At 43.9% G+C, this 14,059-nt stretch overlaps 1 protein-coding gene across 4 annotated transcripts in view; it reads left to right on the plus strand.

Annotated features, from left to right (window-relative positions):
• The window catches only part of NEDD4L (NEDD4 like E3 ubiquitin protein ligase), a 138,044-nt gene that overhangs the window by 55,319 nt on the left and 68,666 nt on the right, over positions 1 to 14,059 (plus strand). For all 4 annotated transcript variants that reach the window (XM_048931575.1, XM_048931577.1, XM_048931574.1 and 1 more), the window contains one exon: positions 9,723 to 9,804. In XM_048931575.1, the coding sequence (XP_048787532.1) occupies positions 9,723 to 9,804 (82 nt within the window). The remainder of the gene's footprint in view (positions 1 to 9,722; positions 9,805 to 14,059) is intronic.

Genomic DNA, 14,059 nt, shown 5'->3' on the forward strand with positions numbered 1-14,059 from the left:
AGTTTAGGTTTTACAGAAGCTTTTACAGAAGCTTTACAGAAGCTAAATCATCAGCTTGTTCAGGACCTGATTCCTTTGGAAGAAGGCAGCTGTTTTGGAGGGTGGAGTTTGCCTCCATGTGAGAAGCTTGGCATGCGCTTGCATAACAAGTGAAACTAAATGTTATACTTGGGGAGGCGTTTTCATGTTTTTCAGCAAAAATAGAGCAGTGCGGGCTCTGTAGTTGCATTGTTCTTTCATGTATACCTGTGCTCTCCACCCCCTTCTGGGCCTTGAAATGAAGAAATAATTAATTGGATCACTGGCAAAGGGTTCTTCAAGACCTGCTTTCAAAGCTGGTTCAAAGAACAAATAGTAGATGTGATTGCAGACTAGGTAAAGGAATAACAAACTGGTCATAGGCACCAGTATTACATACTCTGAAATAATGCCATTTCTAGGGGGTGTTGGTCAGTGCTTTCAGGTGTCCTCTTTTTGGTTGTGCCTTTTCAAGCTGAAATTGTAATGAGAAATGATAATTATAAATCTACACTTGTCTGAGATTTAAGAGAATGCCAGACAATGGGAGCTGGTGAAAAGATGACAAATGGGTAATTCCAAATGTGTGTGCGACTTTGGAAGGCCAGGAAAAGCATTTAAGATGTTTCAGGTGTCTCCTGCCAAACCTACTTTGCTCTGCCTTGTGATTGTGATTAACATAACATTGTGTACACAACTAATTATCTTAGGATTCCGGTTTATTCTCTAAAAATTGTGACCAGCTGCAAAACGCTGCTGATCTGGGCAGGTATTGACATTTTCCTTAGGTTTAGGCAAATCACATTAAGATAGATTGCTTTTAACCATTCTGGGACTTCTGTAAAAGGGAATATTTATAGATGAGTGACTAAGGAATCAACTCCCATTCATCTCTGGTCGCTATTAACATTGTGACTGGGCTCATTTCTTTTTTTTTGTACAAAATCTTTCTTGGATCCTTGAATGCCTGATAGCACACACTGAGTATATCCACTGGTATTGGTGGTATTAGTGGGTGATGGCATTGTAGAAGCAATTTAGAGCATTGATACTGCCTGCAAGGATATCTGTGCCAGTCACCTTCCCTGCTGCTGATGGTTCCTCTGCCTTTTGCTGCTGTTGTATTTTATTACAAATGAATCTGATGTTGGCACTTGACATAATTTCTTTAGCACCATCTGGGAAGGAGTCCTATAGCAGGTAAAATAAACTTGCATGTACTTCCTCCCCTCCCCCTTTATCTCCTTTATAAAAATGGCTTCTCTTTTGTTAAGACGCATCATTTATGAACAGTGTATTGCAGCATCACTCTTTGTTCCACTAAATGCAGGTTCATTATGCCCAACGGTTATAATGGGCTGTCTCATTAATGGGGAGCCTCCTGGTTGTGGTGACCTTGCTTGCATTCTGTGGCTTTCAGTGTTGATTCGTCATCTTTCTTTGTTGTTGTTCCTGGTGCTGTAACCCTTCCATTTGAAAGCTGGCCATGTCAAGTCAGGAGAGGCTGTCTATAGGAGCTGCCATCTGCATTGTCCCCAGGCTTCTGTTCCATTTCCTGAATCCACTTCCAGTCTTTACAGTAATGCTACCGGAGCACCATTGTGAATTTTCATTTAGATGCTAACTACGTTAATAGCTTTCAACAGCTTTCCCAAAGTCTGTGATTTTGTTCAATTTATCATGTAGCTGACTTCATTAAGATTGCCTTTTAGCACTGATACTGCTTTAAATAAAAATCCACGCAGAGTAATTTTTGTGCTATTACATTGCTGCATTTATTCATTGGGCCTCCTACCTTCCCTCAGCACAAACTCTGTACTTTGTCTGAAAACGACTTGCACAGGAATTTTCTGAAGCAAATTATGGAACTGTTATTAACTCAAACATACCTGCCAGCTGTGTGATGTCATTGGCACAACCTGGAGGGTTTATTTCTACTCATCTAGTGTCATGCTCTTAAATTTATGTAGAATTCAGTTTTAAAACCTGATGCAAATCAGTAGTGATTCAAGCCAGAGACTGATGCTTACATCGGACTGTGGAATGGCATACTTTATTAGCAACTTATTTTTAGAGCACAATGGAAACTCTCATACATCACTTTTTTATAATTGTGGTTACCAGGAGTGCCATACAGGGTGTTTCGTAGTGCTGTCTTAAGAATGAACTTTCTCCCATATGAAAATCAAGGAAATACTTCTTTTTTTTTTTAAATCCCCTGCTTCCCCCCTTCCCTTTTCAGGAGGGATTCTTCCTTAGAGTTGGAAGGGACCTTTGAAGGTCCCTTTGTATCCATCCATTTCAGGGTGACAGTAGCTGGCCCATACAACTTTGCACAGTTTTTAGTATGCTTGCTGTGCACAGAGGTTCCCTGTACCCCACATGGTTGTTTTTTGTCAGCAGTCTCTGCAGGTGTCTCATTTTTGTATCTTCTGTGATCCACATAACCAGGACTGTGTCTCCTTAGTGCCTCTACAAATACTGCTGTTACACAGAAGTCTGCTATTTCCTCATCTCCACGTATATTTCATTCCAATTTGCTTGTCACAGTACCTGTGAACAGATCAGGTGCTATATTTGTCCTCGTGCAGATTTTCCTTGAACAGTTTTGCAGATCTTCATGTTGTTGTCTAATTAATCTTGTCTGTCAGTAGCAGTTGTGCTTTGCAAAGGTGACGCTCACCTAGAATATCACATACAATATTTGCTTTTAGGTCGGACTGTACGCAGTGCATTCTGCTACTAGAAAGTTCCTTCAGTTTTTGCTTCTGTAGCAACTTTGACATTTTGTCTGTTCTCAGGGATTCTATTTATATTTTGTTTCATTACTGCGGTTATATAAGTGACTGTGGATCTGCTTCTTTCCTTGCTTTCTCATTCTTTGATTTCTTCACCTCTCTGCTTGGTGTTACTACATCAGCTCTCCAACAAGAGAGAGGAACACACTGAGGTGGTAGAATGGTTTCCTCCTTTCCCATTTTGACTGAATAGAGTGCATGCTTGCTACTAATGACTTAGTTTCATAACGGATGCAGAATTATCAGAAACTTGACAAAACAAATTGTTGTGAAGTACTTTTCTTGGATACGAGGATGCAAAAGCAGTTTGTTGGCCAAATGTTTAAAAGATTGTTCATTTTCCAGTGGAATTTAATTTTAAGAAGTGGAATTCAGATGAAAAGGCACATTAGAATATAAATCACTTTTGGTGGATTTTACTTGGATGTTACCCAGACACAGGTTTCTGGTGGTTCTTCTCTAGTTTTCTGTAACCTACAGAATCACAGAATGGCCCTGGCTTGGAAGGGACCTCAAGGATCACGAAGCTCCAACCCCCTGCCACACGCAGGGCCACCAACCTCCACATTTCATAGCAGCCCAGGCTGCCCAGGGCCCCATCCAACCTGGCCTTGAACACCTCCAGGGATGGACGGGGCATCACAGCCTCTCTGGGCAGCTGTTCCAGCACCTCATCACTCTCATAGCAAAGAACTTTGGCTGACACGCCTGAAGGCTGTGCTGCCATTCGGCAAGACCTGGACAGGCTGGAGAGCTGGGCAGAAAAAAAACAGATGAGGTTTAACAAAAGCAAGTGTAGAGTTTTGCATCTGGGGAGGAATAATTGCATGCACCAGTACAGGTTGGGGGATGAGCTGCTGGAGGGGAGCTCTGCAGAGAGGGACCTGGGTGTCCTGGTGGCCATGTTGGCCATGAGCCAGCAGTGTGCCCTTGTGGCCAAAAAGGCCAATGGCATCCTGGGGTGCATTAAAAGGAGCGTGGCCAGCAGGTCAAAGGAGGTGATCCTCCCCCTCTACTCTGCCCTGGTGAGGCCTCATCTGGAGCACTGCGTCCAGTTCTGGGCTCCCCAGTACAAAACAGACAGGGATCTCTTGGAAAGAGTCCAGCGGAGGGCCACCAAGATGGTGAGGGGCCTGGAGAATCTCTGCTATGAGGAAAGGCTGAGTGAACTGGGTCTGTTCAGCCTTGAGAAAAGAAGACTGAGAGGGGACCTGATCCAGGTCTATCAGTATCTAAGGTGTGGGGGGCGGAATGGCAAAGCTGGACTCTTTTCAGTGGTGAATGGAGACAGGACAAGGGGAAACGGCCGGAAACTGCAGCATAGGAAGTTGTGCACCAATGTGCGCAAGAACTTCTTCACGGTGAGGTGACGGAGCACTGGAACAGGCTGCCCATGGGGGCTGTGGAGTCTCCTTCTCTGGAGATGTTCAGGACCTGCCTGGATGCCGACCTGTGCGACCTGCTGTAGGGAACCTGCTTTGGCAGGGGGTTGGACTCGATGATCTCTGGAGGTCCCTTCCAACCCCTACAATTCTGTGGTTCTGTGAACTTCCCCCGATCCAACTTCAGTCTTCCCTCCCTCAACTTCAAACCATTTCCCCTTGTCCTGCTGTTATCTACCCTTTCCAAGAGTTGACTCCCCTCCTGTTTGTAGGCTCCCTTTAGGTACTGAAAGGCTGCCATGAGGTCACCCCGCAGCCTTCTTTTCTCCATGCTGAACAAGCCCAGCTCCCTCAGCCTGCCCTCATAGGGGAGGTGCTCCAGTCCCCTGCTCATCTCTGTGGCTCCTCTGGACCCTCTCCAACAGCTCCCTGTCTTTCTTGTGCTGGGGGCTCCAGACCTGGACACAGCACTGCAGATGGGGCCTCACAGGAGCAGAGCAGAGGGGGACAATCACCTCCCTGTCCCTGCTGGCCACCCCTCTGCTGATGGAGCCCAGGATGCCATTTGCTTTCTGAGCTGCAAGAGCACACTGCTGGCTCATGTTCAGCTCTTCATCTATCAGGACCCCCAGGTCCTTCTCTGCAGGGCTGCTCTCAGGGAGCGCTCCTTCCAGTCCGTATGGATTCCTGGGATTCCTCCAGCCCAAGTGCAAAACCTTGCACTGTGCTGTGTTGAACCTCATCAGGTTCACATGGGCCCACCTTTCCAGCCTGTTGAGGTCCCTTGAATGGCATCCCTTCCTTCCACTGTGTCAACCGTACCGCTCAGCTTGGTGTCATCATCAAACTTGCTGAGGGTGCACTCGATTCCGTCATCGCTCTCACTAATAAAGATGTCAAAGAGCACCAGTCCCAAGACAGAGCCCTGAGGGACACCGCTCGTTACCGGCCTCCACCTGGACACCTGGAGCCATTGATGACCACCCTCCGTCTGTGGCCTTTCAACCAGTTTCTTATCCATCAAATTCACACCCCTCCAATTTGGAGATAAGGATGTGGTGGGACTATGTCCGAGGCCTTGCTCAATCCAGGTAAATGACGTCGGTCACCTTTCCCTTGTCCACCGATGCCGTCCCTCCATCATAGAAGGCCACCAGGTTGGTCAAGCATGACCTTCCCCTGGTGAAGCCGTGCTGGCTGTCTTGGATCACACACCTATTCCTCGTGTGATCAAGCATGTCATCCAGGAGGATCTGTTCCATGATCTTCCCAGGCACAGAGGTGAGACTCACTGGCCTGTGGTTCCCTGGGTCCTCCTTGCTCTCTTTCTTGTAAATGGCAGTGATGTGACTCTTCCTCCAGTCATCTGGGACTGGATCTGGGACTTACCCTTTTGGTAAGATTAATGTTGAGTTGGACAGGCTTCGTTCATGTCCTTGCCCTGTTAACAGAGCTCTGCTTCTGCTGTCTTTTCAGAGAAATGAGGCCAAACTGCAATCTGAGACAGATATGAGTAACAAGTTTTAACTGTTCGATTTATTTATTTATAGGCTTCCAAATGCAAGAAGTTAGATATTAGATATATTCGAGTCAACAAGAGGTGATGTAACTGCAGCGAATTGCCTAACTGTATTTATGACTGTTGCAAACTCTCTTGCATTCCCTGAGAAGTATGCAGAAGAATGTTCACAATGCTGTGGGGTTGGCTTGCTGAAGCATGCAGTGCAGAGGAGCTAAATGTAATTACCAGTGTTTGGGAGCCAGGGAGTGGCCCCCAAACTGGAAGAAGAAGGGAAAAAAAGGGCTATATCTACTGGATTAAGGGACAAATCTGCGGTATGATGATGCAGACTACTCCGATATTTTTTGTCCGATGTATTAATTAAAAGAAAATTTAGGCGGTTCGTTGAGCACCCATATACTTTTAAATATCCAGTTTTCACATTTTAGCGTTTTCTGCATGGAAGACAATCTAAGCTAATGAGTCGTGTACGTGGTGTGACATGCAAGCTTACAACTGGGGCAAGAGCTTTGTTAATTTCAGCTTCTGCTGCAATACACCAAGTGCAGAGATCTTCAGATGTTGGTTGAGGGGAACAGGAACAGCCCACTTGTGTGTGTGGTTTTTTTTTAATAACGGACTCTGGGATCAGCAAGTGGTAACACATGTGCTTGGCTATAACCATAGGACCATAACGTACACAGGTGTATCTCAGTGTTTTGTTGAGAGTTCTTTTGCCAAAAAGCATTACCAGGCCCCTGTGGAGAAGTATGGATGTTTGGGAAATAACTGCTGTGTTTTGGTTGTGCATTCAGCTGCTTGAGCTGGCTTAATTCGGGTCATGGGAGCTACCTGACAACACTGTGAGTTTCTTTCTGTCCATGCTGCCCACTGGTGCATAAAATGCACCTGGTAGAACGTCACAGGGAAAACTGCTCAGCTCAAAGCGAGAGACCAGATAGTGCACTGCTTTGTGCAGTGGGGTGTAACTGACACACATTGTCTTCAGCCATGACTCGTACATGTTCTTGTCTTCTGAAAGTGCACTGTTCAGCACATCTGCCATCCAGACCTGATGGATAATCTCAAATTGTAAAGCAAAGTGAGTTTAGTTGGGAAAAAGCTGGGTACACCATGTTAGTTTTGGGGTTGATTCTGTTTTGGTTGAATCTGTTTGATCTATGTCTTGTTTTTCAGTTTATGGTAAACAAGGTCTCAATTGTAAGCGTATTCTTTTACAGTGCTCTAGTGTATCTACAATACTACCCCTCCCGCCTCCCCACCATTACCAGCAATATTTTCCAAACACCAGAACTCGTCTGACAAATGGCATGCAACACAAGGAGCAAGGCAGAGGGGACTAGAGCTGCCCAGCCATAATGGTGCTCGCAGCTCTATCTCCTGAAATGCACATTGTCCCATCAGTCTGCTGCCAGCCTCACTCAGCACGTCCTCCATTGCAGAAATGGTTTTACAGATCCGCCTGGGAGCCACGCAGCATTCTGCTGTCAGGTCTATGTATCAGTGGTGATCAGTGGACTGTGGTTTTAAACAGTCACCAAAAATACCGCTGGTCTACTTAGATAAATAATTTAACAATATGAATTTAGATAAAACTATTGCCTCTTCTTGCTTTAGGTACTGCACACTGAGAGCCACTAATCTGTAGGGTCAGATGCTTCCATAGAGCCTGAAACAGTTTCTAGTAGTCGTTCAAACGATATAATAATAAACCATACTGAGAACATGAGGTCTGCTGGTGTGTGTGCCACAGTGGCTTACTGTCAAGTGCTCTGCTTCATCTTCAGTGCTGTCCCACTGCAAAATGAAATTCCTGGTCAGAGAGCAGATTGGCGATGGATGTATGTGGAACTGTCCTCAGCCTTGTTTTGAAAGTGCTGTGTGAACAGCCTAGATACCCTTCCTTAGGGGTCCATGCACCTGAGACTAGTCCTGTGACAAAGGCACTTAGAGTTTTACATAGTTGGCTGTCCTCCTTTTGGGCAGATAAAGTCACTTTAAAGATATGCCTGGGCTCCTCAGCCTGATCCCATTCCTGTGGGCAGCTGTTCTGTGCTGGAAAGGGTCTGCAGGTGGGAGAGGGGTTGGCTGCAGCTGCCATGAATTTGGGAAATGGGAAATGTATCTTCCTGAAGACCAGTTTCAGCGTATTACTTTCTGCACTGGTTCTGTTTTTTTTCCTGCTCAGTGAATATGTTTCAATTTAATGGCAGTCATTTCACAGTAATGAGAAAATGTGCATCTGCGTGTGGAAGCAGTAGTTGCACCGAAGGTTTCACAGTCTGCATTAAAACACATAGTTGGGAAACCTTAGGGTTGGACAAGTTGCTACTGACTGTGTTTTTTACATAGTAATTTTAGGTATAATTCCGGTGACTTCACCACAGCAAAAATGTGTATTTTTTCTTAGAAGTGGGGAAATGGATTTGTTTGTGCAGAGGCACCCAGACCTCTGCCTATACACAATACAGCAGAATATATATGCAGTGTCTGTGTGACATTGACTGATGACTTCTACAGGATACTCCGTGTGTCATCAGAAAAACAGCTTCCTCTCTCCAGAAGGACATTTGCACTTTAATCACTGAAAAATCTTTCACAGAAGGTGAAGTTTTCCACTTAGAGGACTGAAATTCCCATGGCTATGACTGCAGAGAGTGCTGGCTCTTTGTTCCACTAGAGCTGCATTCCTTATGAGCATTGCCTCTCCAATCCATCCAGTACTCTTCTGAAGTCCTCTTTTGTTCCTAGGAGCAGTAATGAAGAATTTCATCATTAAAGATGGTTTTGTTTTGAGCTTTATGATAATAATGAAGATAACATAGGAAGAAGAGTTCTGTTCTTTTTCCCACACACAGTCCATGCCTTGTTTTTATTTTGGGAGACCTTTCTTTTATTCACAATCTGTAGATGACTTTTTCCCAAAGAAAAGATGTCATGGTTTTCACCAGATGTTCCTCCAGAGGGTGTTCACAGTGCTCTTCTGATGGTTTTCTTACTCTTCAGCACTGAAGGACGAGAGTAACCTGGAGCTTATGGGGTGAATATGTTTACTTCTCCAGTTTTGTTACTGGAGATCAAGATGAGAATGCGTTTATGAGCTGTTAATGGCCATGATGCTTTTCTTGCATCACTCCCCATCTACAGTTCAGTGACAGCACAGTCTGGAACATACAAACCCAATAGTTGCTGCTGGGTTTCCAGCAGTAGGAGTTGGGTGTTTGGCTGGATGCTGTTAGCCCTGATCTCTAAAAGCTGGAAAGCATATGATTTGCTATGATGAATGCCTGCTTCGTATTGCTCTGTGCAGTATGCAGTTTTGCCAGTAAATATAGGCAGCACAGTAGGTTAAGAATTCAGAGTAGCATTAGCATTTCTTGGTAATCACTGTGATGCTTTGTTTTCTCTCAGACCTTGGTGCTTGATGATTAATTTAATTGCAGGGTAAGTAGATGCACTTATGTGCATGAACAGACACGATAATCAATCCATCGTGACACCTCGTCTATTGCTTGCATTGTTTTCATCCTACCATATAATTTTATTTTGCAAGTAAGTTAAGCAGCCAGTATAATGAACACTCAGTTGCTGATTATTTTTTATTAATACTGTCCCAAAATTAATGTTACAGACTCTCAGAACTGTAGGCAGAGAGCTCCCAATGTCTGTACCAGCAGGAGGGGTTCCTGTTCACATCACTCCTTCCTGGTGGCTGCTGTCACCCTGCTGATTATGGAGCATGGGCTGGAGGGGCAGTGATGCAGTGCAGTGATGGTGATAGGCCATGGAGGGTGGGTGATGGCAAGCTCCTTCCGTGGCACAGCTGTGAAAGGTATCTGCAGAGTGTGTGGAAACACTTCTTAGAGACGTTTCAGTAAAAAACACTTCCACTAAAGATGCTCAGTTATTCAGTTAAGGGACAAATTTGTATTGGGATGTTTAGACTGAGAGTATATTTGGCTGTAAAAGTATTTTCCCACTGAATGCTATCTTCTTTTGCAGTGACCCCTACGTGAAACTTTCCTTGTATGTAGCAGATGAGAACAGAGAACTTGCCCTGGTGCAGACAAAAACTATTAAAAAGGTATGTGTATACTTTATTTCTTTGCTTTGGAAACGTTAAGAATATCAGAACAAGCTTCTTTAATATAGTACAACTCTTACTTAAGTTGTTATGTACATGTATCTAAACTCAATGCACTTTTCCTTCACACCAAAATGGGAAAATAAGTGCAAGCATATGTTCAGTATGTGTAATGTGTCTGTATGAAAAACAAACAAAAACCAACACCAAATATGTTGCATATTCTCCAAAGCTTGGCTTACCGACTCTCATGTACATCATTCCCATTTCTTTTATCGAAGTCCTGTTTTCATGAAAAGCATTTGAAATAAAAAACCAAGATGCTCTGGTCATCATTTATTTGACTTCTGACAAAAAGACCATTCTTTAAATGCCCTCTTCCAAAATTTCAATCTTCCAAATATTTGCACAGGGGTTTAAAATAAGCGAATGAGAGGTGATGGTCAGAAAAGTGTGGAAATGTACTGAAAATGCATTTTTTCTTCATTTCCTTTGAAATGAAGCAGAGGCAGAAATGCCCTAAAATTTTAAAAAGTGTTTTTTGTAAATAAAGTTTATTGGTAATAATAGCAGAGAGGAATGAAGTCACAACCTTTATGAAAGGTAAGAGGAAAACAGTGACTTGCATTTTTATGAAGATGCTTGGGATGGGCAGTGATTCAATTTAAGTTATTATTGCAAAGCAGAATAGAGAGGAAGATTTTGTCACCCAAATAGCAAAATGTCTGGATTTTACACCTCCATCAAGGAAGTGCCATTTACAGTCGCTGCTGAGACATCCTGCATCCCACAAAGGGCTCAGTTGGAGCTTTTCACAGGGCTCAGGACATGCATCGTGTCAGAAGGTGAAAGTTTTCAGGCTTCCAGTTCAAGATTGTTTCATGATACCTTTTAAACATGCTCCTTTTAAAGACTTCCTTATAATGCTTTGCTCACTACTCATAGCCTATCTAGCTTTGTTTTGTTTAAAGTTTAAACATACAGAATTGTGAGAAACATAATTTTTTTCTGAAAAGCAGCTGTACCTATTTACTTAATACAGCAACAGTGTGGACTGTGCCTTTTTTTTCCTCGTTAGGGGTGAAAGGTTTATTGCCACTTCTGTACACAAACGTGGGAAGTTTTCTTGCGATATTCTTATCTCATTTTGGTAGCTTGTGCCTGTTGTTGTGCCATTTCCTGGAGCGTGTTGGCACAGAATTGATTCTGTTTGTGGAGTCATATTGATGGAAAATACTTAGGTCACTTTCAGGCTATATAATACCTGACTGTTTTACCTGTGATATAATAATAATCATCATGTTCTTGCTGGAATGCAAGATTGACTGTTTACTACAAAACAACTGTGTTCACCAGAAACTCTGACATCAGTACACCTGTATCTGTGTACCGCAAAGGTTAGATGAATAAATAGGTGCAGGTGGAGGTTTCTTCTCGTCTTCAGACTTTGCTCTCAGCAGAGATTTTGGAGCAGTAGTGATACGGGCGCAGACCTGACCGGCTGCCACTGAACCACCCGTCTGCACTGCAGAGAACTGGGTGGAAGTCAGAAGTACTGGAGCAGCTTTGCCCTGCAGACAACTCATTTAGGCAAGTCCGGTCCTTGCTGCATGTTTTTGTTCTCTTAAAATAGTATGGTAGCTATTGGTAACAGGCAGATGCCTGTAGATGGGAGGGAGATTCTCTTCTTTCATCTTTCCCTTCAATGAAATGAATTTCAGTGTGAGGATGGTGGTCTGGGTGACCTCCAGAGGTCCTTTCCAACCTCAACTATTGCGTGACTCAGAAGCATAGGACTGTTAGAGTGGCAGTGGAGATGCAGGATGGTCAGAAAGGTGCAGGGATCATTTGGCTTTGGAGAGAGAGCCTTTGTAGCTAGGCTGTGAAGGGACGTGCTGGAGTGGGAGCTGTGGCAGGGATGATACTTAATTTTTTCTTCCTTCTTCTTAGGAAAAGATGGAGATCCCATCCAGGGTTTTAATAAATTCCTGATTCCTTCCAGTAGCAATGTGCTTATTCTCTGGGTGTTATAGCCAAAGCAGATTGCCTTATATCTATTTTTATGTCTTTTTTTTCTTACTAGAATAACGCTGCCTTTATTTGGATGGGTGTTTGGATGGGTTGCTGGTGTAAAAGCATGAGTCCTGAAGAGATGGTGTATTTGGCTCCCACGTGTCTGAAAAGTGATGACTGCAAAGCCTTAGTGCAGAGAGTTATGAGTGATTGGAATGAGAGATTGGAAATAAGATTGTAACCTCATTGCTGAGGTGATAACTACCAGCTTTGGGGATGTGTGATAGGCAGGAGAATAGGAAAGCAGATTAGAAGACCACCATTAGCACAAGACGTGGTGAGGATGTGAGAGCACTGCGCTGGTTGTGCCGAGGGCAGTGGTGAGCTCATGGGTGTCAGCGCTGCCCTGGGAAGGAGAGAAGGGCACTGCTCAGCTGCTGCAGAGGTGGGGGTGAGCTGAGGGTGCTCCTGGGATTGCATCTGCCTTTGTTCACCATTCTTTGTAACCATCACTTACAGCCTGCAGTCATTTCTCAGTCATTTCCCTAATAGAAACGTGAACTCATCTTGCGGAAACTTCTCGTCAGTTGTTTGTTTTGAGCTGCTGAATTTCACCTCGAGTTGTCTGCTCTGTGAGCAGTTCTCTTCCTTTGCAGCTCACAGCTTCTGTTGTTTATTTCATCAACAGCAAACATTGTGGCATGCCTTCATTTTGAGTTAAAATATTGAGCGAAATCATTCCCAGGAGTGATTCTGAAGGACGCTGCCAGTGACCTCCGAGTCCATAACTGCTCTGTTATCATGGTAGTATCTCGCTCTTCATCTCATCCTTAATTTTCTACTCACTTTTGCCTCCCTTGGTGTAGGGACTGAGTTCTGTGGCACTGTCCAGCTCTGCAGGAGGGCTGGCAGGAAGGCAGAAGGATGCACTTTCATCCTCCACCTGTGTGATGCTGGACCTGCTCTTGTGCTAAGCAGGATTCAACTTACACCGCTTCCTCACTCTGCTAAAGTAAAGTTATCAGAGAAAAGGTTCAGATTCATCTGGCACGATGTGGCTGTGTTGCATTTCTGAGGTGTTTTGTTCACTTTTAACCTCCCTCCACACGGTCAGTTCCTCCAACTGCAACACCTGAGCAAAGCCTTGCTTCTTTTGGAGCTTTCCTCGGATTGAAAGCTGGAAAGGCTCTTTGCCTGTTGTTGTAGCAGGACATCTGTTTGCCATTTGTGGCCTCACAGTCCTGTAAGGTATGGCTTAACATTTTTGTCCCTGGTGCTGTGACTTCACACGTCACTTCTGAAGGTGACCATGTGGTCTCCTCAATTTGATTGCATTGAGCTTTGAAGGCTTCGTATCAGCTTCGTCTCACCAGATACTTTCGAGCAGATCCCTGTTAGCTCTTCTGCCCTTACCATAAAGTGAAGCTTAATTTCCTCCATCTCCTCTTAAAACTTCATTGCTTTGTAGCATCTCTTTGCTGTATATTTATATGGTTGAAAAACCCTCCTGGTGTTTGTTCTAATATCCCGTGGAAGATCTAACTCAGCTTGACTCCTGGCAGTTCTTTATCTCTGCAATACTTGCCCTTTTTAGGACGTAGCTCTTTGCTGGTGAGTCTTTTTGTTGTTGTTTCCCTGCTAATATCCTTTATGAAGCAGTTATTCACCCATTTATTTCTGGAGGCTTTCTGTACAAATGTTTTTCTCCTCGGCTGTGATTCCAGCTCTTGTATTTTCTGGCTCAACCTATCAATTGTTGGATTAGTGAAGGTGAAAGCAATTTCTAATAGTCACCTGCTTGTTTACTAAAAATTGTGCTGCCTAATACATCATTATTTCCTGAAATTGGTAATTGTGGTTAAGCAGTACTCAGAATTAATGCGTTATTGATTAGCAGTAATGCTCTTAATTCTAGTTGCCAGATTAGATGAGAAGTTTCCCTTGCCAAGAACAACTGCAGTGAACGAATGCAAATTTAAAACATTGTATTTGTTTTATTTATTGCTTCATTGCTTTAGTGAATGCATTTTTGCTCTTTATGGCAAAAAAGCAGGAAACTTCTCTCTCTCCCTTATCCCGTCCTCTAATAGCTGGACTTTTTTTCATTAAATGATTTCTTTATTTCTGTAGATTTTCTAGGAGGCAGTTTTCAAATCTCAGTATTTGAATTCACAGATTCCGAATTGTGTATCTGCTGGGTTGAGATTCAGCCCAAACTCAAGGGGAAAGGCAGGTTGTGGGC

This window comes from Lagopus muta, chromosome Z (assembly GCF_023343835.1).
Source record: "Lagopus muta isolate bLagMut1 chromosome Z, bLagMut1 primary, whole genome shotgun sequence".
In the NCBI taxonomy this organism is placed as follows: Eukaryota; Metazoa; Chordata; class Aves; order Galliformes; family Phasianidae; genus Lagopus; species Lagopus muta.